The sequence below is a fragment of the Dreissena polymorpha genome, chromosome 15 (genome assembly GCF_020536995.1).
Source record: "Dreissena polymorpha isolate Duluth1 chromosome 15, UMN_Dpol_1.0, whole genome shotgun sequence".
Classification (NCBI taxonomy): domain Eukaryota; kingdom Metazoa; phylum Mollusca; class Bivalvia; order Myida; family Dreissenidae; genus Dreissena; species Dreissena polymorpha.
This window is the reverse complement of record NC_068369.1, coordinates 30307559-30333566: the sequence shown is the minus strand read 5'-3', so window position 1 is coordinate 30333566 and position 26008 is coordinate 30307559. Positions and strand designations below refer to the sequence as shown.

The window sequence follows — 26008 nt, the reverse complement described above, 5'->3', positions numbered from 1 at the left end:
ATACTAGTCTAAAACAAATAACCAATCAAATACTAACAAGAAAGAAAATGTTTTTTATAAAAAATACAACCACTTTGTGTATGATATAGTGGATATTTATTGGATTGGATGGAATATCGTTTTGAATTCATGAGTGATCATATAAAATAATATTGTAACGATTGGCGCTGCCATGAGTGAAAATATAAGTGTTCAATGATCATGAGTGAATTAATCGATATTCCACCAAATCAAACCAATTATCTTTTTTATTTTATGCTTACAAAATATTATGTTTGTATTTTTGCCATTCCGGTCAAAGCACAAAAATATAGAGTAAACAATTGACTGCAATTGATTGGAACAGATTCAACAGTGTTCATGGACATTTTATTCCAAAATATTTAAACGCTATCAACTGTCTGGAATCATACTGATACTCTTGTAGCGTGGTCGACCAGGAAAATCAGGCGAAGCATCCGGTGTTCGTGTTGGGGATTTCACCTGGTGATTGAACACATTTATAAACGTGTTACATTTAAATTAATTTTGCCCTGTACATTTAGTAAGCCACTTATATAAATGACCATTGAATTAAATACTTGATTTAAAAGGCAGTACATGGTTTGATGTTTATTGATAGTTTATTTTCCAAGACATAAAATTTCACCTTTTATTTATTGGATTTTCCCATGTTTTGGTAATGGTCTGGCGCTTGGTATCTAGTGTTATGTACTCTTCGCCAGACTCAAAATCCACCCCAAATGTGATGTCCTCCGAAGCAGAGTGTATGTTTTACCTTTTCAGTTTTCATGCCGAAATTAGTTGTGCATATCATCGACAACGAATGAAATAAGGCTCTGTGACTAGAATCTCCAAGTGTCTGGATTGAATGCAGCCTTGATGTGCTCTTCTTGTAAGTGGCACAGCCTCTCTGGGTTTATTTGTATAGCCTTTTTTAAGCATGTTGTCAGAACTCCCCGGACATTCGCAAATTCTTTGTAATTAGCCAGTGATAATTACCTGTTATTATGTTTTAAATGGCGATCAAAGGAGCTGATGAGGCTTCGCAGTGTTGTGGGTTTGTACTCACTTCCGCCCTTTTTGTTACCCTCATAAAAAAATCACAAATCAGATTGTTCAACCCATTCGCAGGAATATTTTCAATATTTCTTGAGTCTTGTTTGTAAAGAAGAAATTGGTTGAAGAGTCTCATGTCACTTTCTGTTTTCATTTTAGTGTTCATATTTTAATTTTCATTCAGGATATTGTCAATAATGACAGTTCAGAAGTGCCGTGTCGTGGTTTGTAATGTGACAGTTACTGCTGCAGTGGCTGGTGACGACTGTATTCCAGAATAAACTGTTTCTTAAGCCCGAGGATATGTTTGGTTTGTTTCATTTGTGGTTAACAGTGCTGCTGCTACTGTTGCTGTTGTTTCTGCTGCTAAACTTGATGTTTCATTAAGATATTTGTATTTTTATTAAAATACTCGTCAAAGTCAAATATATCCGAGAACATTAGATTTATTTCATCGTTTTCGATGTCATGCATTGTTAAGGTTTAGAGTAAAGGCTTCTTAAAGCAGACGAGATTACGGAAATATCCATGTTTGTTCAAGGGAAGTTACTCCGTATGTTAATATCAATATTTATTTCAGAGTATTCGTCCTTGGGTGAGCACAATAGGGATAAAATAGTTCCGTTAAAACAATGAAAATTATCGATTATTTTCACTGTCATTGTTCACTGTTTTAAGTAGTGAAATATCAATTTTAATTCACTGACATTGCTCTATAGACCCCCGGAAATCTTCAATTTAATACGATTATTTGACTTCTCTTCCACTTTAAAGCTGTTTTAAATGCGTGGTGTTTCTTTTTCTTTTCTCAAATGATTGCTTGTATATTTCTATACTAACTATATCATCTGTAAGTGTGTTCCTTTTTTTCTCGTTTTTTGTTTTCAACCATTTGTTATAATTTATAACATGTACACATAAAGAGCCCGTGTGAAAACAGTAATACATATATTTCTTATATGCGACAATTTATGTTTCAAACATTTTTTTCGAGACATTTTGACTGTCGTCATGACGAACATTTAAGAAGGATTTTTTTTATCTATATCAGGACAAAGCTAGATAACGCAAGTAAAATGTTTTCAAAAATTCAATCAATGTTAAGCAGTAATTTGTGAAACTCTATTGTGATTTAACAATAGATATACGGACTTTATATGGTGGCATAACTTGAGACATTTCACGAAATTCCGAGCGCTTATTTCCGATGGAGCATTTAGATAAAATGGTCCTGAACCGATCTAAGACTGTGTATAGAATAAATGTCGTAAGATACACTTCAAATACTAGTACCATTCTATTTTTACGAATAAAAACACTTTAAAGGGACTTTTTAACGTTTTGGTAAATTGAGAACAAATGACAAAAAAGTTTCAGATTTGGAAATTTTCGTTGCAGTTATGGTATTTTAAAGAACACAGTAATACTAAATATTTACTATTCTCTACAATATCCATTATATACATCTTTTGACGATTTAAAACATGAAAATTATTAAGCGTTATAAACGCGAAATAATTGAATCGTTTGGAGAGCTCTGCTGGTATCGTTATATTTTGTGACATTCCGATGATTGCTTATACAAAGTATTAAATATACCACTCACTGTATGGGCACGGATGACCGAGTGGTTTAAATATAAGACTTAAATTCCAATGGTCTATTTAGTTGCAATCTTTACATTTATCAATTTAAAGCTTAAAATGACCATGACACAATCTGTGAAAATGTCTATTTAAGCTATATTGTTTCTATTGTTCCTTTGTTTGTTAGCGAAAGACCTCAACGTGCATTGTTTTGTGCTACTGCTCAACCAACATGGCGAGTTAAGAAAAGACAACTGTACCAAAAGCTATTCGTCCGTCTTTGAAGTCGGTACGAAGACATAACCAATGATGTTCAATTAAACGTTGGTTACCGAATGAACCACAACGATTTTGAGTTTAGATAAGAAGGAATGACAGTTTTATCACGTTGGTGAACGGAGAGTTTTTAATGACTGGAAGCATAAAGAAGGTTATGTCTTCTGTAATAATGATTTCAAAGATGCGCATGCGTGTCATTGATTATGATTATGATGATAGTGACGCTAATGCTGCTGCTGATGATGCTGCTGTTGTTGTTTATACCTTCGATCCTTATGTTGTTGCTCACAATGAATATGAAAAATGGGAATAAGATGATTAGAGGATAAGGGTGATACTTATGTTGTTGTTGTTTTTGTTGATGAAGATTTAACTTGTGGTGGTGTTGACGTTGACGAAGATTATGTCAACATTAAATTTCGAATTATTGTATTTTAAGTCACTCAACAACAATTTGCAGTTTTTAAGCGTATTGAAAAAAGTAATAACCAAACATAAAAAATACAATGTGCTGTTCGTAAGTTAAAACCAATTACTAAAAAAATATTTCGACTATTACAATATTAATAGATTTGTAAGCATTTCATGTTTCAACTATTCTAATTCCGTTTTCAGGATCGCTGTTTACGTTTCTTTCTTCAATGCGTAATGTAACAAAGACATATGTTTTAGTTATTCAGTTGAACGATAATCGAGAATGATGTTCAATGTGTTTGTTCACCCTTAAAGCAACTGTTCACGACACTAAACAATACAGTGGAAAAGAGTCGTAGGTGCCAAACTACGTATCGGCGTCACCGGGCACACCCATGACATCATCAGCGGGTACCTCAGAGTTTGTGACGTCACTAGTAACGTTGGAAACTAACGTTGGCGTTGATTAAACCACTACCGCAGCAAACAAATCGTCCGGTTTGCACAATTCCACTCGCAACCATAAAAGTCGTGCCAAGTGTAGTTAGATCGCTGTGATAGTTTTTTAAAATATATTTGTATCCCCCCTAAACCCGACCCCATCTCCCAAAATAACAGTTCAAAATGTGTGTTAGTGCATAATAATAAATGCGTGTTTAATATGGTGCAAAACTTAAAAACATAATGCAATTTATTTTGTTTTGCATATTGTTTAGTTTTGTTCAATGCTTTATGTGTATGATAACTTTAATGCTGAATATGGTTAATCATACCTTATTGTATTTATGCTTATCATGTATTTGTGTGCCATGAAATACGATCAACACTGAAATGATGCGCACTCATTGTTTTGTTTTCCAGATAAACCTGTGATCAAATAGAAAATCCTGATAGCGCTTATCTGCGTGGGAGTTGCCGTGGTAACGGCGTTAGTGGTCGCCATCATTTAATAATAAATAAGAATAATCACGTGTTTGCCATATATCAAGCCGAACAAAAACCGCAGGCCAACCCTCTACGAGTGTAACCATGAAACGGCGGACTCCGTCAATTGTAAAGATGCTCAACACTACGGAGTAAGTGACATCAGTGGACATGCTACGCCCTCGGACGCAGTAACGGGTGGTTCTAGAAGGGCACGACCTCGTTCATCCATTATAGAAGGCGAATACGATACGATTCTCAGCCAATCAGAGACGCGAGAGCGATTTAAATATGGAAAACGTATACGATGTGACCACGTTGAATAAGCAATCGTAAATCGCCGTGACAATTTCACAACATTACGGCACTGGAAATGTTAACGGTCATCTGGGGTTAACATAACTGGACATAGGGAACATATTTGATATGTTTAATGATGGTTTTTTCATCGTTCCATACAAGTAGAATTGTTATCGAGTCGATATAAATTAATGAAACCTTTACAATACGTATTATTAAACTCAAATGCATTGCGCAAACATACACGTCCATACACGCTGATATGTTGTATATATTGTAATCTATATTTAACATATGCTTTATGTTTCCATAGAAGTTCTTCCTGTCGTTTCCTGAACTTTAATTGTGTTACTTTAACGTATGATTCCACTTTCGATTTAAACAGAAATATATGGAAATTTGTAAATGTGGCAAAGGTAAAAAAAAAAAATGTTGTCCAAGGCATTTAAAATGTATACTTTTCATTTACATGTTGGAATATGATTTTTCAGTTAATAGCATTTGCAATTTTATATGGATGCCAAATATTGTCTGTGTATTCTTAACATGTTGTATGATGGATTTTACCAAAATCGGAACATTATGTTAAAAAGATAAGAGTCCGGTTATAGATGTGTTTGTGAAAGAAACAAACACGTCCGATTGAAGGTGAGTTGTTCACATTTTGATTCAAGTGCTCATATTATATTTGTTTATATATAGGCCAGGCTTTGTGAAAAGGGGGATTAATGCATGTGCGGAAAGTGTCATCCCAGATTAGCCTGTGCAGTCGTCATTTAACACCTTTTCCAAAGAGCACAGTCCATACTTGATACTTTGTCGAAATTTAATTGTGTATGATTTTTTTTGTAATTTATTTCAGATGCTTGTGTACAATTAATTTATCGATACTCTGATACAACTACTCTAGATCGTGTTTGAGTCAAACGTCATTTCCATATAAACTCAATAATGTCTTCAACGGTCTTGAGGTATAACATGTTTATTTAAAACAAATAGTGCACATTTCGCAAGATGGCATACGTCAACACTGCATTTGTATCGTTATGGGAAATGCCAGGAACTATAATTTGCCGCAATAATAATAAAAAAAATGAGATTAATTGAAGAACGATTGATAAGCATATGATAAACTATTTTTACAATTCATTTAGGTGAGATATGAAACATGCTTAAGAGTAATCAAGCTTTATAAACAACTTAATTGTGACTCATTTCAGCTACATTAAAAAAAAATAAACGAGTAAAAATATATAAAAAAGGGACCTGTATTAAAAAGTCGTTTTGTACCGGTAAAATTAGTTTAGTAAATCCATTGATACTGCATATTCCGGTGTTTGGATTACACTATCGGATTTGTCCTAAATTCTTCCAAATTACAAGAGCAAACACAATTGTCTATTTCCACTTACATCTCAAAAATGTATGGCGATAGGTGGACAAAACATTTGTTCTCGTTACATTTTAGTTTTACACTTTTATAACGTTATTCAATGTCATCAATCTTCCTTATATTTTTTTTCTAAAATATCTTCCCTTTTGAAAATTTGGCAAATAAGACCGAAAGTCAATAACAGATTGAAAACTCGAACTTTAATACAAAAATATTAAGAGTTTAGAGTTTTTAGTATTACGTGTTTTGATATGTTAGGAATTGCTTGAAACAATTATACGGTGGTACTATTATATGATATTTTTACGATAGTAAATTATGTAATTTGTTTATTAAAAAGCTATTATCAATAAGCGGAAATTGTTAACTGTTGTATATGACAACGTTTTCACGCCTTATGTCTATTATTTTCTTGAAAATACAACTTACATTTTCTGTTATATATGTAAAATAACTTTCTCATATGTAGGGCAATGCCGACTCGTCAAGTGCTTTGACACCTTGGTCAATGTATTATATAAGTTCTACTATTGTAATTGTATAACATTTATCAGTCCTTGTTAATTACATGTTTATTTCTTATTCAAAACCGAACAATGAGAACCAATTCCGAAATGCAATTTAAATAATATTAGTTACCCTGTAAGTAACTGATGCTGTATGGGATATACAACCTCCGTATTTCATACCATAAATCACCAGTTACTAACTGTTAACGAGTATATCTTAACCGACTACTCGATTACTCGGGTGTATGGAAATTACTCGGGGATGTATAAAAATTACACCATGGGCACGTGACCGCGATTAGCCAATCGGATTAGTTCATTTATGTAGGAGGACAATACTATTATTCGTACAATAATTTTAAGATGTAATGTCCATACACATGACATACACATTTCCAGTATTTACAATTCTTATTGCGTAGGTCATGTTAAACATAAATGCTTTTTCTTTCCTTTGCATACTGAATTGTAGCTCTTTAAACGACTAGAGCCTCCTCTGCACTTGATCGTTCCCCAATCAAACGGTTCAAATGTTTTACGTAGTCTGTTTTACAGAATAGCAATCATGCCATTTTAAATTGATATCAAACAAACAAACCAGACCATTGATCTTTCAATAAGTGTTCTGTGTCTAAACGTTTTTATGAATGCATAGGTTCTTCAAAGATGTAAATTCACCTGCTGTTTTTGGATATCGCAGGTAAGAGTATTATTGATTTTACTGCTGTAATTCTTAATACAGTTTTTAAATAACATACACAAATCTATGAATAGAAATAACACTCTCAGGACATCTCTTTTCCAGATTGCCTATATGCTATTTACAAAGTGCCGCCTGACATACACACGCCAGAATCGAATCAAGAAGAATCTCACCGAGTTAACGTCTTTATTCTGTTAATGGACATAAACGTAACTTAAAATCATTGTATGCAGGATGTCTAGCGGATGCAATTTACAATGAAAAGTTTTGCCATGTATCGTATATTTTGGGGGTCATATTGTAAATATAACACAGAAATAGCAGAAAAAAAAGTTTATTAGAATCGTTCAATTCGATTTCAGTCTTCCATGTCTGAACGCAAATACATATAATCAGAGAAGGTAAAATGTTCTCTGTTCTCTATACGTATTCGGAGGTTCAAGTAAAAACTTCATAAAAAAGCAAGTATATGCATTTAAGTGTACGTTCATGTATGCACACACCGTTTTAGTGTTAAAACATGACATTTAAAAAAATACAATTCTTTGTTGAATATACCTTACATAAAGACACGAAATTACGCATCAGTATACTGAAGACCAAAGTATAAGAAATCAAGCATGTTGTTATTTATAAATCAAATCAAATAGAGTTATTGTTCTTCAACAATCAAACCAAGTAGAGTTGTTGTTTTTTTGGAATCAAGCCAGAAATAGTTGTTGTTCTTAAGGAATCACACACAATAGAGTTGTCGGTAGTAGGGAATGAAACCAAACAAAGTAATTGATTTGATCGTGTGAGATTATACATATTGCGTAATAGTCTACAATGGTAATCTATATTAAAACTCCGGTATAGGGACAGAAACAAGAACATGGTACTCACATATTTGTCAGAAGAATTAACAGAATATTCATTAATAAAGGACCATTTAAAAGGTGCTTTTTGAACAAAATAGTTTGGAAACTCTTTTTGTAAGCGCAAACTAATTAACAAATAAAGTGAGATAAGCATATATATATTTACAGCTTTCAAAGATCTAAACACCAACTATCAACATTTATCACAGGTCAAAAACACAATTAAAGACAGGTTATACGAATGCCTGTAAACTCATTTAATACAGTCTGTTATTTACATATCTTGCTAAACAGTACTTGTTGATATATAACTAAGATATAAGACTTGTTCTTCCAAATGAACAATGGGAAATGGATAAACATAACACGTGTCCTGTTTACTACGTCCCTTTTTTTACAACTAAATGTGTTATTCATAGTTTTGTGTACTAACAAGTATTTTGTTATTTTCATATATATATCAAAGATCGAAAAAAATGAACTATGACAAATAATAGTTTTACATTAATTATAAAACATAAAGCGCTAAAAAGTATTTTGAAATGAACAACAAGAGTTAACACTTAAAAACTAAAGTATCTAAATAAATAAAGTTATGTGTAGTGTTATCCCTCGAATTAAATAGTCATATTCGTAGAACTACGTTCATTAAATTATAAAACAACACAAAACTGGGTAATTCTTTAAGTATGTTGGACGTTAACATGCGTATGTGGTAGATTACTTAATAAAAGGTCAGTGTTTATTTTAATTTTTTAATTTTAATCTTTTTCTCATTGTGTTCGAAAAAATACTTTAGGGCGTTACTGTGATACTTGTAAGGGTTTCTGCGACTACGGGGTTGCATTCAAGGGAATTAGGGAGTAACTTGCTCTTAATATGAGTAATTGTTATTCAAAAACTTTCGTTTTGGCAGCACAACAACTTCAAAAATAAGTTAGTAAAGCGTCCAAAACTTTCAAAACGCAATACAGATCAAACAACCAGTATTCGAAATGAAATAAAAGCACATGTTTGTCAAACTTCTTATATTATACCTGTATTACACAAATATTAACATTTGTTGATGAAACTACTGGCTTTCAGCCAGTGCAGTTAGTCAGAAATTAGATAAATTAAGTATTACAGGAACTAAAATAGAACTGTGTTCATATAACAATTTTCTATAGAATGATATTTAAACTACACAAAACGCGTGACATTATAAATGAGACTATAAATAAAATGGTTCTTGTTAACTAATCAGTGGATACAAAAACAAAACCTGTATAATGTTAAAAAGATGTAGGAATAATACAAATTAAACAAATAATACAACAATTATAAAAGCAATCCACTTATTGTCTATATAATGTGCTATTGCAATGTCTTTTCGCTCGTTATTATAAATAACAATCTTTCATTGATGGAATCTGTGAACAACTAATACGAAAAGTATTCAAATCGTCTTTTAAGGTCTTTAAGGTTTAATATTAATACATTAAAATTTATATTAATCAATCTTATTTAGCAATTGCAAGTGAAAAAAAGTATGTACTCAACAAATTAACACTTACAAAATAAACGAAATCTTGGATTAAAATGTACCAAACTAGAAAATACAATTAAGATTGCCTTCTAATCTAATGGAACTTTAATTAAAGAAGAAGTAATACAATAGCGTTCACTAATTTCTAAATTATATTAATTAATTCTATGTTAATAGTTTCAAAATCCTAACCTATTCGTTTGCTGTCAAAAAGCTTTTTGATCAAAGCCGACCAAGCAATTTTAGAAAAAAACAAACTTGGTAAAATAGTTTTAAGTTTTTAAGTTTTTAACTTTGTTGTAGTTTTACTGCATTTTACGCTGTAATCTTCAAATGATCTTAATCATAGTATGAAGTAAGTCTGAACGTTTTTTTTGTTATGGGCAACATGACAGATAGATAGATAAATCTCATGTGAGAAAAAAAGGCAATATTTACTCATGCTTTTAATATATACATAACACACACATTAGTTGACCGGCTAAAAAAAATAATACATGTTACATATTATTACATATATTGGTGAAGTAAATATTTTAGATATCATGGTAAAGTGAAAAAATCACATAACATTTAACTATAACGCCTGTTTCAGAATTTGTATCTTTATTTACTTTATTATCATGTTTAAGGAAAAACGTGGAAATTACAATACAATACAAAAATAAGTATGAGGAAATAAAAACATAGATATATTTGAATATTTACACATACATTATATGACCGAAAATAATGGTTTACACATGTTATTTATCACATATATTGATGAAGTAAATATTTTGGGTAAAACAATAATAAGGGTTTACATGGCTAAGGGAATAATGACATTTACGTATAATGCCTGTTTACGAATTTTTATTTATTATTTACTTTATTATCATGTTTAAGGAGACACATGGCAATGGCAATACAATACAAGCAAATCTGTATGATATAATAAAAACATAGAGATATTTGAAATATTTACACAAAACACATCCTAAAGGTTTGTATATGTACAAATTATCTATTTAGGAAAATTTAATGAGGGAAAAAAAAGAAGAACACATAAAAGAAAAAAGAACACAACAACACCACTGAGAAAATTACAATTTGTAAGATTTGAATAGCTCTACACGTTGTTATATCTTAATGTATTATTACATAGTTCTTGTGTTTCTTTATTAGTTAAATTATTCACATATAAACATAGTAATTACGCACAATTCGTTTTAACATTTTTTTATAATTTGTTGATGTTTTTTGCGAAATTAAGTTCTAAGTACACTATATTCATGTCCAAATTTGTTTCAAAGTTTACATTTTACGTAGGAGCACGTAGTGTGTAGCCTTAATCCCTCGACTATACTAACCTGCGTTAGCATTTTGCCAATGCGTGTGTGTGTGTGTCGTATTTCCGTTACGTGATTAATTTCCTATTCAATTTGTTTTTGGGGTTGAAGGGGGTCGAATCTTAAGAGCATGAGTCTCCGTCATGGGGAATGAGCTGCGCTGGATTCCATCCTGGTATGTTTGATCTTTCTAAGCGTAGTTCCATCTGACCTATCCCAAAAACAAAACGGTATGTTGATACAGGGCCAGCAATTTAAACATGTCATGTTAATATTATTCCGATACATGAGCATATATTAGTAGTTCATCTTATTTGAAAACCAAATATTAGATCGTTACATGCGATGAAACAACTAAATGGACCTACCTCAATATATATTACACACGTTTTTCTGTTCTACATGAACGTTTGGAAAGAATAAAGATACACATACATGTATACCTGAACAAAAAATAGTTTGTATGTACCTTTTAATTATGTAAATAGGATTGAGTAAATAGTATTGAATACAATTTACATTTTTACTGGTAGAAAGAAGCCGCATAGAATAAAAATGTAAACACCAAGTCTAAAATAAAATATATATGCAGTGTCAACGCGTTCACAATATGCAGTCATTTAATTATTATTGCACGAAATATAGCAATTGACTATATAGAAGCGGTTTCTATCTTCTTAACGCCGGGACCCAACAGTGACGATTAAACAACAGAGCTTTCTGAGCTGTTGGTTACACGAACACTACATTAAACACGTCCGGGGAAATTAAACTGTAGTTGCAAACTTTCTGAACGAGTCTAAAACAATTGTTTAGAATTAAATTTGCTTTATCATATGTTTCGATATTTTTTAACATAAGCTTTATTTGGGGTTGAACAATTTAATATCTTACTCCGTCATTGTTAAAGATAAAAGCAAAACAAAGCAAGGCATGTTTGGAGGCACTGATTAAATGTGCACCTTATTTAACAAAACAATACGACGTGTTTGCCTCGGATTCGGTATTTCTCCTCCCTAGATTCCGCCTTTTTTCCGACACTTCGACATCATCGTAATTTAAGTCCCCTGGACCGTCACTTTCAGGTTCTTCGTTATTTGTCTCTTGTCGTTCGTTCATTTGAAACTGTGCGTCAACTGGAACGGCACTATCAGCTATTCGACCAATAACATAAGACCTTTCTGTTGACATGAAACTAGGTCCTGCCAAGGCAGTGTACAGATGCTTTTCTGTCATCTGTGGATAAATTCAATGGAATTATGGTTAAAATAAAAATCCATAGGCGCCACTAACATAACCATTATGTTCACCTACTAGGCGTTTAATCATGGCGAATTAGCATTTGTCTGTACAATACAGAGCAGTAGCAAAAACAAACACAAGACGTAAATTGATTACAACCTGGTACGATGCCTTTGATAGGGCAATTAAATTAGTTGAGGCGTGAAAACCGGTTTCAAGTCATGCAGATCTCAAACTAAGCGGGTGGGATATGTTTAATCTTTTTAGTTTTAAAAATATTTTGTTAGATACATACATATCAGATCACATTGCGGTGGTAAGTTTCTTAGTCAAATATCATCTTCAGTTATGCGTAACATTTGCAGTTCAAATATTGAACAAGACAAGTACCAAACTAAACTGTGATTGTACCATAGGTTCGTCCTTACATATCAAAGCCAGCAAATTAGAAGCATCTCGACAAACCTGAAGTGAGGTGTATGGTGTTGCCTCACGCTCTGTTATATCGTCGGGAATGACATCATAATTAGCGATGTTGTCGCCATGACCTTCTGCAAATAGGTTAAAATATAGCACAATAATTTGGTATGCCTTACAATTGTTACAACACTTAATAAGAGTTAATACGCGTTGTTTATTTAAAAACAGTCTGAACACAGTTGGATTTATTACGTTTGTGTACGCGAATAAACTGCATATTACTGAACAATACAGAGAAAAAAAAATGGTCTTGTAGTATTTATTAAAAACATGGCGTATTTGTCACCGTTTACAACATACACATTATATATGGCATTATATAATATAACTCACCCTGCATAACATTCGATGACTGTGCAAGTACGATCCTGAAACGAAACAGTATATTATGATCTGCACATTGATTTTAAGAACGTTGATTTCAATCCAATTAAACCATTTTATTGTCAGACATATTTAATCAAAACAAATATTACAAACTGGAAATATTAATTACACGTATAATATGCATATTCTTACTGTTGAAAGGTAGTTCGATGGCTGTGTCCTGTATTTTGAGTAAAAACATGTGCCGTTAAAAAAAACAAAAAAAACATACATGTTGCTTCAAAAACATTAAATAAATTAATTATAAGGACTTATTTATATGAACAAGTCTCCTTGAAAATTACAACACTTTGGTTAATATAGTGTTATGTTTGACAACATGTTTACATTATCAATTTTGAAGTAAAAGATCTGCATATGAACATGTATGAAATGTTGCTAACCTTTTTTCCTCTTTACACACAAACACACCATGATGACTAACAGTACAGGCATAGATATGCCAAGCGCTGCTGCAAGCCATATAAAAATGGATGATGTCTTCGCATCTTCTTTGGCTATACAATAAATTATTCAACGTAATGGATATCACAATATCAAATACTTTACATATGTGTTTATTTTTTTGCAAAACGAATAGTATTATGAAAGATAAATCAGTTATTCCTCTTGTACTAAGAATAATTCATTTCTATGCCACATATTATGTAAAATATAATGTAACAATTTACTATAGTGTTAATACCACACTAACGTAATACATGTACATTAATAATGTACGTCCCAATTGAAAATTCTGGTTGACAGGTACGTATATTCGATAGAAAAGAATAAAGGATTGTGATGTGTGCGCGGTGAAACCTGGCCACGCTCGATAAGTCACATGGTTCATTTGCAAAGTAATTTCAACACAAAAATATTCAAATAATCGAAAAATCAGGGGGTAAAATATTGTAATGTAGACTTTTGAAGCAACAAACCTTTTTAAATCCTCATCTCTAAAACATCAAGGCCTAAATTTAAATATCTATCTCGGCTTGGTGTTTAATATGAGATTTTTGAAGTTTTCACTGTATCTATAATGTTGGGTAAACTTAAACACAAGACGTATTGTTTGAAAATAAATTGGTAGAGAACTATTAAATGAATCTACATCTTCTTTTGGCCCTTATCGTTCAAGATTAATAATGTTTAATGTTATATTCTATATAATTATTTATATTAATGATGTGACTCCTGAGGCTTGACCATTGTAGGAACAATCTTAGTAGTTAAAAAACAATATCGTAAAACACGGCCTATTTTCAGTCCATGTTATATGTGGTAGTAGCGAGAGAGTAACAAAATGATCACTTATGTTAAGGTTTGTTAAAATAATTTAGCGGTTCAAGAGGTGGAAGCCTTGGAATACACTTTCATGGACGAACGCAAGCATTCACACACGAACTGACGGACGACGATATCACGGTCCCATATATGCTTCCCAAGAGCACTTTGTGCTGAAATGAGCCAAACACTTAGTAGAGGAACACTGTATGATATTAAACGCCAAATATTACACCTCTTGGCCTTTTCTCAAGACGATTTTCATTTACAATATAAATAACTCTCTGTCAGTTTTGACCCAAGGGGCACGATTCGAAAATTCTGTGTAAGGTACGATTTCAGGTAATCTGTGTTTACCGTCTTCGACACATCACTACGTCAAAACCTATTCCTACTACAACTAGTACCCCAACCAACACGCCGATGCCTGTCATTAAAGCCGGTGATTTTTCTGAATGGAACAATATAAGAAATATAATAATACTTGTACGATTTCACTTAACGTAAACGTTATTTATCAACAAACAAATATTTTGAGAGAATTTGATCGTTTCAACAAACCCTTCTTCATGTAAATGTAGCCTACATTTTGATCATTTTGATGAAATGCTTGAAATGTACCGATTAGGTCTAAGCTTAATCAAGAAGGGGACACTATGTTCTTCGAATCGTTAAAAAACAGTACCATATATTGACATCCACTACACATACGATCCAGTGATGTACATTTACCTTATATATAATAGATCTAAACAATTCCAATAAAAGGCATTATACGGTTCTCGCTCAAAACACTTTCAACAAACAAGTTGTCGGTCATATGTCCAAGCAACTGAATGTTTTGTGCGTATATGTGCACCATGTTTTCTTTGTTGGCAGTTTGCAAATAACCTTGAAAAAGTTACAATGTGCTCGTATTATAAGTTAATTTTTAAGAAATATATCATTTTTTATGATTAAAAAATAAGAGTATATTAACAACAAATATCAAACCATTGGATTTGGTTGTAATCTCTTCTCTTTCCGTAGGTATGAACGATGTTCGGTTTACTAATTAAAATAATTAAACAAAAATGAATACGTCATACAATACAAATAAACATTAAACACAACAGAGACAGGCGCTTATGGTTGGAAATCTGTTATTTATTAATTTCATTGAGGGTTTTTCTCGAACGTATTCAATTGTGCGTTTATTATGTTTGGTAACATATATATATCAGCAGTTATAAATTTCTTTGGAAGTATGTAATGATATTAATTCAATTAAGTAAGTCTTAAGTCTTATTGAAGAAGAAGTGTAACCTGTGAAACACAGTGCCTGTTTTACTCCATAGGCTTCGAATTTAAGCCTCTTTTCACTTCCTTGTAAGAAAGCATATTCGGCCCCCAAATATTGCATGGTTCCTGAAATGGAATTACTTGGAATGGTATTTCAATCGTATAAAATGTGGAAAGGAAATAATCATCAGTTAAAGGGAATGGTTTTTAATATTTGCAAGTTCAAATACGTGTAATTATGAATGTTTATAAAGGAGTGTGTTTGGGGGTAATGCTATAGCTATTGGATCTCTAAATAATACCACATAAACATTTTGATATTTAAAAAGGACTGCTTTCACAGTTTGTACTTTTAAGTCCTCTTATTTCATATCAATTTTATCCCTAATAAAGGACTTATGTTATTGTATATGTAACAACATACCGAACGATCTCATGTCTGCCTTATTAATCAAGGTGGAGGCTCGAACTACCCCTGTCCAGGGTCCATGCTGTTGTTGACCTTCATTTAACCCAGATGCGACAATACTTGAGACGTTAGCTGGATACATGTTTTTCTTTAAACAATATACATTTCCTTCTATCCAAGTTTTGCTCCAATATGGAAGAACATATGCTCTTGCTAAAGGATCGGTTATATAATATAAGGAAATGATACTATTATTTGAATGACAAATAACTCAAACTGACTAATGGCAAAAGCACAACAAATATGTCTTCTTTAAGTGCATGAAGACTTTAGTATTATGCAGCAGTTAAATTAGCGCTTCGTTATACAATATATAGAAAGTTAATATTGTTGTTATTCAATTCGTTTGTAATACAGGAATTATGAGATTACTTACTTGATATCACCGTGCACGTGTTTATGTTATAGTGTGTTTTGTACATTAAAAATTAGAATATCTGATTATATAAAAACAGGTAAACTATGATTACCTGCTGTAGTGTTGCTACATATTACTGTTCGATCGTTTAGGCTGGTACATGGTTTCCACTGGAAGGCTGGGTACTTATATATAAGGCAATCGCTGTTGATTTCTTCACCCCTATTGAAAACCGTCGAATTGTTTACTGTGTATACAACGGAGATAAATATGCATTGGCATTAATAACATATTGGGCGAAATATAAGGCAATCAATCAGTGTATTTCTTTTTATGTTTGTTTTGTTTCGTAGGTTACATTAATTTATACATAAATTAGTAATTTGTAGATCAGAACAGTTAACATATATTTATCCAGCAATCTGTAAAACCCATGCATGCAATAAGCCCGTATCCGCAAATTTTACTTTAAAATATTATAACGTATTCAACGCTTTACGTATTTATGGATGTATTATTTTGTGAAGTGTCTGTGTACTTACGACTGATTTGAGTAAAGATGGCATAACCGTCTTTTTCAAAACGATTCTTTTTGTCGTTGTCGAAATGTCCAAACAGGATTTCAGGTACAGAGGTATAGAAACAAATGCAGTCTATTAGCGACTGAAGATAAAAACATCTTAATATATATGCATTGCACATAGAATACAGCCAATGTGAACATGTAACGTGTTAATGCGTCTAGAGAAATCTTAACATGACATACATTTTAATATGTTTGTACTCGCAAAGTATATTATTGTATTTGACAGGTATATATATATATATATCTTTATTTCAACAAATAACATACTTAAAGCTTTACATGATTTTAAAACAGATTATTAAATCATTACCAAATCGCACATTTTAATAATTTAATCATGGAAATACCTTCCACAGTGCATAACAGAAGATATGAGTAGACATGAAAGTGTTATATATTTCAGACATCTTTGAAGTAAGACAATGTTAAAACCTATATAAGCATTTATGTTAATTCACAAAATGACTGCATTATACTGAAATAAATATCTTACATGAATGTTACAATATAAGACCAGATACCTTATTTAAAGATTATTCTGTAATGCCTTCAGACTATATTTTAATGGTACATTTTCGACAGGATGAATATACCCTTCTTGAAAAACCACACGTCGCTTGTAGATGAGTATTCATGTACACAAATGAGTATATTGTGCATATAAAAGTTTGCTTATACATACATAAATATACGTGTACATGCACATGCGTATACAATGATGAGTATACGTATACATAGATTAGTATTCGTGTTTACTGATACATGTACGTAAATGAGTATTTGTTAGTATGGATGCGTATGCTTATAAGCAAAATAAAAACGAATTGCTAAAAACTATCATATACAAATATTTTATTTTTGCTTTCTATCGAGGATCTTTACAGATTATTATAAATGTCCGGTTGATTGTGTGCGTATGGCCTTAATTTATATACCAATGTATGTAAAAATGCACCAATCCATTACTGCCCGCCAAGAAAGTCAGATGCAGGTAAAGACTTACTGTAGGGTTTAAGATATCTTCGCCATTTTGCGCTTTTATTCCAAATGGTCTGTTATGCCCGCACTGGTTCTGGCAGTAGCCAATCCTTGCTACACTGTACGTTTCAGTAGTTTGCACTTGTGCACAACCTGCGATTGATTACGACTTCGAAAATGCAATAATTATAGTAATATATATCATATATATTCAATGTTTGTCGGAAACGTACATTTGAGTTTAACAACATTTCTAGATATGACAGTATTCGTTTTAATCAATTATTCGCTAATTTTGAAATGAATACACAGCCAATGCAACTTTAAAAAAATATTGCACTATTTTATTCATTTTATTCGAAGCAAAACTATTACCGTGAAAAAAATATGGAACTTTCACTGAAACGTATCCTATCCAAGCTTCCGTATTGTTTGATAAAACACCAATTTCTTCAGCAACCTCAAAATGAGTATTCTTGTAAACTAGCCTTGGTTCCGCAAGATCGCAAGATGATAGAAGCCATGGGTTTGAGTCATTGCTAACAATGTATTGTTCAGCTGAAATCCAAATGAAATCATTCTAATAAGTTGTTATAGTCATAGTGTTTAACAACTATCCTTTACAATTACAGTAATGTACATAGTTTTAAAACAAGTTATGAGTGAATATGCATGCTTATGTTTAAACTTTCGCTTGGTTCAGATTTCGATGTTTCTATGATTATGCAAGAACTTGGAAACAAACGTTGTATTTAGTTTCTAACAAATCAGTTTAGTTAATATCAAAACAATATAACAGCTGTTGTAACTTCCTAAATAGTGTGGTAATACTTATTAATAACGACTGTATGCATTACAGCATATAGTTTAATAAAATATTACTTATTTACCTTTAGTCGACTGTTTAAACAGTAGGAACAATCCAAGTAGTCCATGCCACCTCATTTTATTTCCCCTTGTTGTGGTGCAGAACACTAACACGTACATAAATGAAACAAGGAAGAAAATATGAAATGTTTGAAGTGTAAGCGTTTCCGATTTTCTAAGTAGCGTGTTCGTCCACGAAACTATAAACGCATAACTTAACTTTGTTGACGAACTTAACAACCAAAGCCCCGACAAATTAATGCTTTGGAATGCGCATCAATTATAAACCTTATATGAAACAATTATCATAATACACGCTATAGTCACTAAATTTAATTTCTAGCCTTGCGATGTCAAACAAGGAAACACACAATCGCTAATGGGTCAAACTTGAATATTTATTGACTCTTTTATTGAGTGATCGAACGTAACGACACGGAAAAGTCTATTAAATTGTTGTGGGCTAAGTGCGGAATATTATGATACTTAAATTTGTACTTGAACTATAATTCAACTAAATAATACAGATAAATACACTTGCTTAATGAAATCAGATATGCATGTTAATAAACGATGATAATAACTCTTCGTGAATTTAACATGTGAGACATCAAATATCATTCATTAATGAATATGTACCACATATTTATAAATGAAGTATACCATTGACATGTAAATCATAGCTCTTACAACAATATATCACGTTTTGAAGATAGATGTTTAAATGGTTTCGGATATAAAACAGGAAATAAGTATAAACATGTAATGTAAAAACAATTATCTGATAATTGGAAAGATAATCATACTTACAGGCACTTTTCCAGTATTTTATAAAATTGAAACTTCGCCCGTGCATTCAAAAATATCATCCCTTTCTCTTGTCTATATCCAAAACAAATACATTAATTGTAAAATGTAAGCAATAAATGAAACTTGTAATTTCGTTATCAAAATGATCACGCAACATATATATTTTACACTATGATATGCAGGTCGACATAAAGCTCTCAAAAAGAAATCAGCACAAAGCCATTACAATCATTCAATGGATTCATTATATGTGCACATCAAATGCATATTTTGTTTACACTATTGAAACTATTAACATAACTGTTAGTCTGCATTTTGATGCAATATAAACGAGGGTGAAATATTAGAATAAAAGTGTAACTATATGATTTGATTCAGGAGTTTTATTTTATTGTATTTTTCGAAGTGTCCATGCATGATCTTCATTCCAATGTGTATTTTGTCTTGAAGGTATATATCTCCCTATTTAACTCTCATTCTAAATAGTCGTAGACATCATCAGTAGCAGCTGAAGCACAACCACCACCATCATCATCGCGGTCATAATATTCGAAAGTTTTTTATCATGTTTTCTAGGGCGGCAGAGCAGATTAGATGAACACTTACTATTTCAAAGCGGTTCGTCTTCAAATGGTTTCAAGTGCATTACATCCGTTCAGACTGTAATGCGTTAAGTATTTCTGTGTTCCGAAATAAAGCAATACAAAGTAAATAAGTCGAGGACATATATCAAAAGGAAGTGAATACATGTGCTCTTTAAATGTAGATTGACGTTGACTTTTACATTAATGTCGGAATTAGACAATTGAGCATGTTCTCAAAGTCCGTGAAACAAAAACATAGGCCCAGAAGAAATAAGGACACTGTTAACATCAACCATTCCCATGCTTCAGTTTCATGCAAATCCATTAACAGTTTTAGGTTATTCTTTAATCAACACAATAATGATAATGCTGTCCCATGCTGGTTCGAAGACAGAGAGACAAATAACTATTGATGTAAGAAAACGCTGCAGCTAATTACCTTATTCCTGATGAAATTTGTTTATACAATTGCATCACTCTAATTTTATTATCGTGTTTATGCGCAACACCACACTTGCACAGCCAAAACAGACGTACGGGCGGACGGATACTTGTTCGTTTCATAGTTGAACAACTTAATAAAACCATTAACATGTACTCTTAAGTCTAATTAGGTTAATCTTGTTATTACGCCTAGGCAATTTAAAATGACCATTGCTCTGATCCAGTCAAAACTTTGCAAGGATGAACATGCATTAAGTCCGTCTATAAAAGTGTTATTTACCTACTATGCTATACATATCACAAAATACATTAAATATATGGGACTTTTGTTAAGTTTTCATACAAGTTTAACAATTTTGGTAAACATTTCCTTTTAAGCACTCTTATTGACATGATCACTTTTGGTAAGGAATACCAAACTAATAACGTCTTTGAAATGTTGTAATTACCTTGTCTTCGTGGGTCATACTTTATAATAGGGTATGGCAACGATACACATTTTTTTTTATTCCCTTCTGGTTTACACCACAACAACTACTTAAAATATAAGTAATCATCATCATCATAATCAGCATCATTATCTTTATCATTACCGTAGTCGTCACCATCCTCGTCAACATCATCATTTTTGCACGTTTATAAGCAAAGAACGGACGCTCTTGACTTAACTAAAATTGCAGAGGAGTTCGTTGCTCTACGAGAAAGGCGCAGCTGTGTATTTGGAAAATTGTAAAGGTGTTACAGCACATTAACAAATTGACACACTATTCTCAAAATATCTTCCCTAGTTTATCGCATGTGCAAAGAATATGGAACCTGGTGCGGCGCCGTGTAACTTAGTAATATCGTGCACTTTTGCACAAAACCTCCCAGATGTCACGATTTAGCCTTTATGTTTCAAAAAATTTCCCGGGGGGTGCATGTCCCCAGACCGCCCTAGTAGCTTCGCGCCTTCGGCGCTCGCAGGCCTCCGGCACTTAAAGCCCGACCACTTTGAAAAGTCCGACGACGGCCCTGCAAACAATTTATGTGGGAATACAACAAAACAGATATTTTTGTTAATATTCTTTATTTCGTTTTTTCTAATGTATTCCATGTATATTCCGTACAAGAAGACGTTATTATTTCGTTGTTTTCTAATTTATTCCATGTCAATTATGTTTGTATTAATAGTCCTTACACGTAGACGTTATTAAATGCATCTCATAAAGAACATAATTGTTTTGAGGTTGTTTTTATAATAATTATAAAAATTAATTTCTTTAAAAATTGATTTATTTTGTTTGAAGTAGCGAATACATGTCTCCTGTAGATTAAGGTTGAAATATCGTATAAATCATTCGATACAACAGACGACAATAAACCCTGCGTGAAATCGATTTCAGTAGTGACTGCCTGACGTCAATAATACGGTATATATGCTCGTGTTTCACGTATCTCGTTCTTTTTGCGAAATAGCTTTGACTGAGAAACTTGTGTTTTCACATCCATAAAACGTTAATCTACAATGTCGGGTAGAATTCGTAGCGTGCGAAGACGGCTGGGGCAAGCATTAGCGAAACAGATAGAGAGGGACGGGGGATGCGGGCGGCAGTTGATCAGGCCCCGGCGAAGGAACAAAGGGCCAGCTGGCGTAGAAATAATGCGGTGGAAACGGCGCCGGTACCAGAGCCGGCATCAGCTCATGTTCCTGGACCACAGCCAGAGACGGCAACCGCAGCAGTGCCACCTGCAAAACTTAAACGCTCAGACGATAACGCCGCAAATGGTGAGGTTGTTGATTTCTGTGATATTTTTTGCACAGCCGAGTAATGCAAACGAAATTTTATCTAAGTCAAGTCTGTCTAGAATGGATAATATCCAAAGAATTTATATCTTGCCTATACAAACTAATGATGATGTATCAATTTACGTGTCTGCGTCGCTTAAACAGCGACATGTATTTGTTGTGGCGAATATGTTAATCTTGCATTATTGCTTAAAACAGCCCGAGTTGATATTTCTCACAACAATTCAGTTATCCTGACCAGAATTGATTAGTATTCGTCAGACACATTCTAAAGCTAAACTCTTCCATTTTAACCGGTCCTATTTACTACCGATTATACTGTATTTCGTACTCGGGATCTTTTGGATATATTAGGATATCTTGATGTTTATTTCGTGTGTTGAAGTTATTCGTGAAATGCTATTTCCATTTCCGTGTCAAGCACTTATTATAACATATACACACATATATATATATATATATATATATATATATATATATATATTTCTTGCCTGATGGTTTGATTATAATAATTCAAAACCAATGATCTTGCCAAGGCAGTTCAATTCTATTTCTGTAATGCGAGACAGAAAATACGGTTTGCGTGAAGCTTAAATACTGATAATAGGGGTGTGATTTCGATCGTGATAGGTCGACTATTTCCGGACTTTCCGTAAGATAGTTTCCCACAGAAGTGCTAACTGGTATTTATCGGTTTCTACTTGTTTGGTAAGTTCATAGGTATATTTTTCTGGTGAATCAGTGACCAATTAACTGGTAATAATAGATTTGTATAATTCCTCGGTGCTGAATAAGTGACTTGCGATCAGTTTTCGTACTGTTTTTCCAACCTGATTTATATTCTTGGAACTGGGAATATGTGTTTTGTTGAAGCGAATTCTCTTTTAATTTTAGGTCTTTAACCTCAACCGAAATATATGTTTTGTTTCGTTTTTGTTAATAAGAATTTGCTTGCGAAGAATTTTCTTGATGTAGGTAAAGACAGGTATTAAAACATATACTTATTTATTTTGTTCTTGGTAACCATTTGCTATTCTAATATGATTATCATATATGATAATTATATCTAATATAAAATTAAATGAAAATTATAATTAATAAAACAATATTAACAATTAATGTAAATATATTAATCCATGAAGTCATACCGATTTTTGCAAAAAAATTGTGCCAAAAATGCCAAAAGCATTAAACAAATATGAAACCTAATCATGTACATAACGGAATCCTCCAGACTATTATTAACCTGTGACGTATGCACGCTTTGGGTAACGTGAGCGCCGGTTTCACATGATGTCCGCTTCCGCGCATTTCAAAACAAAGAAGAACTACTAAATAGCACAATCAGTGTGTTTGTGTTTGGATCTGTATCCATTAATGTTAATACTTTGTACGTTAAAAGACATATTTTAAGTTTTTCCCTGTACGCTAGCAAGTTATCTACATTTATAATATATACGATATCGGTACAAAACAAACGTGGCTGCGTGTGTGAAATGCATTACAACTGGAAATACACGACATACTATACACGTGCAAGTCAATGACATATACAAATAAAGATGGCTGCGCCCATGAATTAACTGTTAACGGGCATTTTATATTGACATTGTAAATTAATTCATAGCAGACGATATTTAAAGCTGACATTTAAACTACGTGAAAGCAAGCGGTCGATAGTCAAGTTAACATTGGGCGGTTTATATGAGTATTGAAAATGTGGTCATAAAGCAGACGGAGTGTATTTACGAATTAAATCGGCACTATGGGACAACATAATGTGAACATGATTTAAACGAAATGTGCATTTGTAAGACAGTGTTTGTTTAGGCTGGTAATGACATTATTATTCATCATTCATGCAAATGGCGTTGTAAGCAATGATGCAATGGTCACGTGGTTAGAGCGTTTTCGGAGACTGGGTCCGTTTGCGAACACGGCAGCAACTCCAATGCCGGCTCATCTATGGAATGTATGGAATATAGAGTTACATAATTGTTACTCGCAGGCATTTCTAAAAACACGCAATTAGCATATATAACTGCGATATGTTCATTTAATAAATTCAGGGAGTTGTATAGGTTAGCTGTAGTATGGCCAGCTCTCGGGGTTGTCATTTTATCATATAATTAACGTAAGGCACTGCATTTTGGACATATTTTTTGTAAGCGAAATACTTCAGGGCGGACACAGGCAAAGGCATGTCGTGGATAAAAGAGCCCCAAATATCGATGTTTATATTATGTTCGATTCTGCCTATGGTTGCTCATGATAAACTTGAATCTGTATTGGTCAAGACTATATCTACGTTGGAATTTATTATCGTTTATTCAGAATCAGCGAATTAGAATCTATTAAATATATTAAAAGGGCATTTCCGGCGAGCATAATAGTAGAATTTCGTAGAATAAATAGGTAACTATATAATGATGAACGTACGTCCGGGGGAGGTAAACATAGCATTTTGTTGTCACCTATCACGAAGTGCTCGTATGTGTGAGGATGGCAGGAATGCTTTCAAAATAATTTTCGGGGTAGTATCGGGTGTTCTAGTACTCGCTCGATGGCACGGCGTGCTTAGGCGTATCTGGAATAGCTCTTTTTGGCTTGAAAACCTACGGTACGGCGTACCGAGGATTTATTTGGCCGGTTGCGGTGGCCTTAGCGATTGCGCATGTATATTATGTTGCATGGTACGGCTTACCGAAAATTTAGTTGGCCGGTTGCGTGGCCTTACCGATTGCGCATGTACAAAATGTTGCACGGTACGGCGTACCGAGGATTTATTTGACCGGTTGCGGTGGCCTTAGCGATTGCGCTTGTATAATATTTATTTCCGAACCAGCAAGGTGTTCTTTGAGATGAGAATTGCATACATTTATGAAATAGCATAGAATGATGTGCATTGTCTGTTGGCGATTATTGCATAAACACGAGAAGCTAAAGCAATAGTGCAACTGGGATTGGGGCTATCTTTAGGGCAGTACTTCCTGTCGCCTCCTCGACATGGCTCATTTATAGTGCTCGTCTATATCTGAGGTTTATTTACTCTAGTTCTAGTCTGGTGTAAATTATATTCCGCCACTTGGCCATTTAATTCCATTTATATTTTGTATTGTTCCTCTCATATGATTCATATTGTTCAAATATAGAATATATAATGTGTTAACGTAAGGCATCATAGTAGAACATTATAATAAATATGTATCTGACAAAGCTGGCTTTACTTGTAATTATTTATCAGCCCTTGTTCTTGTTAATAAATTCGCGTAAATCAAGTGGATGTCGCCAAAGGATCAGGGATAAATTTGATAAGTAGACTACTATAACCGAACGTTCATGACATAGACAAAAGGTAATGCACGGTTACACTTTGTACTCCGAATAATTCCAACCGGATGAATGAATCGAATCTTGTTTAACGATTGGGGATACTGAGCTGCTTTCTGAAATAATGTAATAAGATGCACTTTATTTGCTCTTAGCGCGTTCCGTTCAGAGCGGCCCTATTTGAAGTCCCAGTTGATTTGTGTTAAAATTTAAGCGTACATTCCTGTTAAGCTTGCAGACATTTATAATAA

At 33.0% G+C, this 26008-nt stretch overlaps 2 protein-coding genes across 2 annotated transcripts; both read right to left on the bottom strand.

Moving 5' to 3' along the window:
* Positions 1 to 7485: 7485 nt before the first annotated feature.
* Positions 7486 to 16131, bottom strand: LOC127860685 (uncharacterized). The gene is made up of 9 exons (XM_052398927.1): positions 15967 to 16131; positions 15567 to 15668; positions 15255 to 15311; positions 13379 to 13492; positions 13128 to 13155; positions 12942 to 12976; positions 12594 to 12679; positions 11849 to 12122; positions 7486 to 11097 (listed from the first exon to the last, which is right to left on the bottom strand). The coding sequence occupies exons 1-8, from the start codon at positions 16091 to 16093 to the stop codon at positions 11850 to 11852; spliced, it is 822 nt and encodes a 273-aa protein (XP_052254887.1). The 5' UTR covers positions 16094 to 16131; the 3' UTR covers positions 7486 to 11097; position 11849.
* Positions 16132 to 16864: 733 nt separating this feature from the next.
* Positions 16865 to 18957, bottom strand: LOC127859658 (uncharacterized). The gene is made up of 4 exons (XM_052397164.1): positions 18824 to 18957; positions 18309 to 18491; positions 17959 to 18086; positions 16865 to 17032 (listed from the first exon to the last, which is right to left on the bottom strand). Exons 1-4 carry the CDS (start codon positions 18918 to 18920, stop codon positions 16865 to 16867), a joined length of 576 nt encoding a protein of 191 aa, XP_052253124.1. The 5' UTR covers positions 18921 to 18957.
* Positions 18958 to 26008: the final 7051 nt, after the last annotated feature.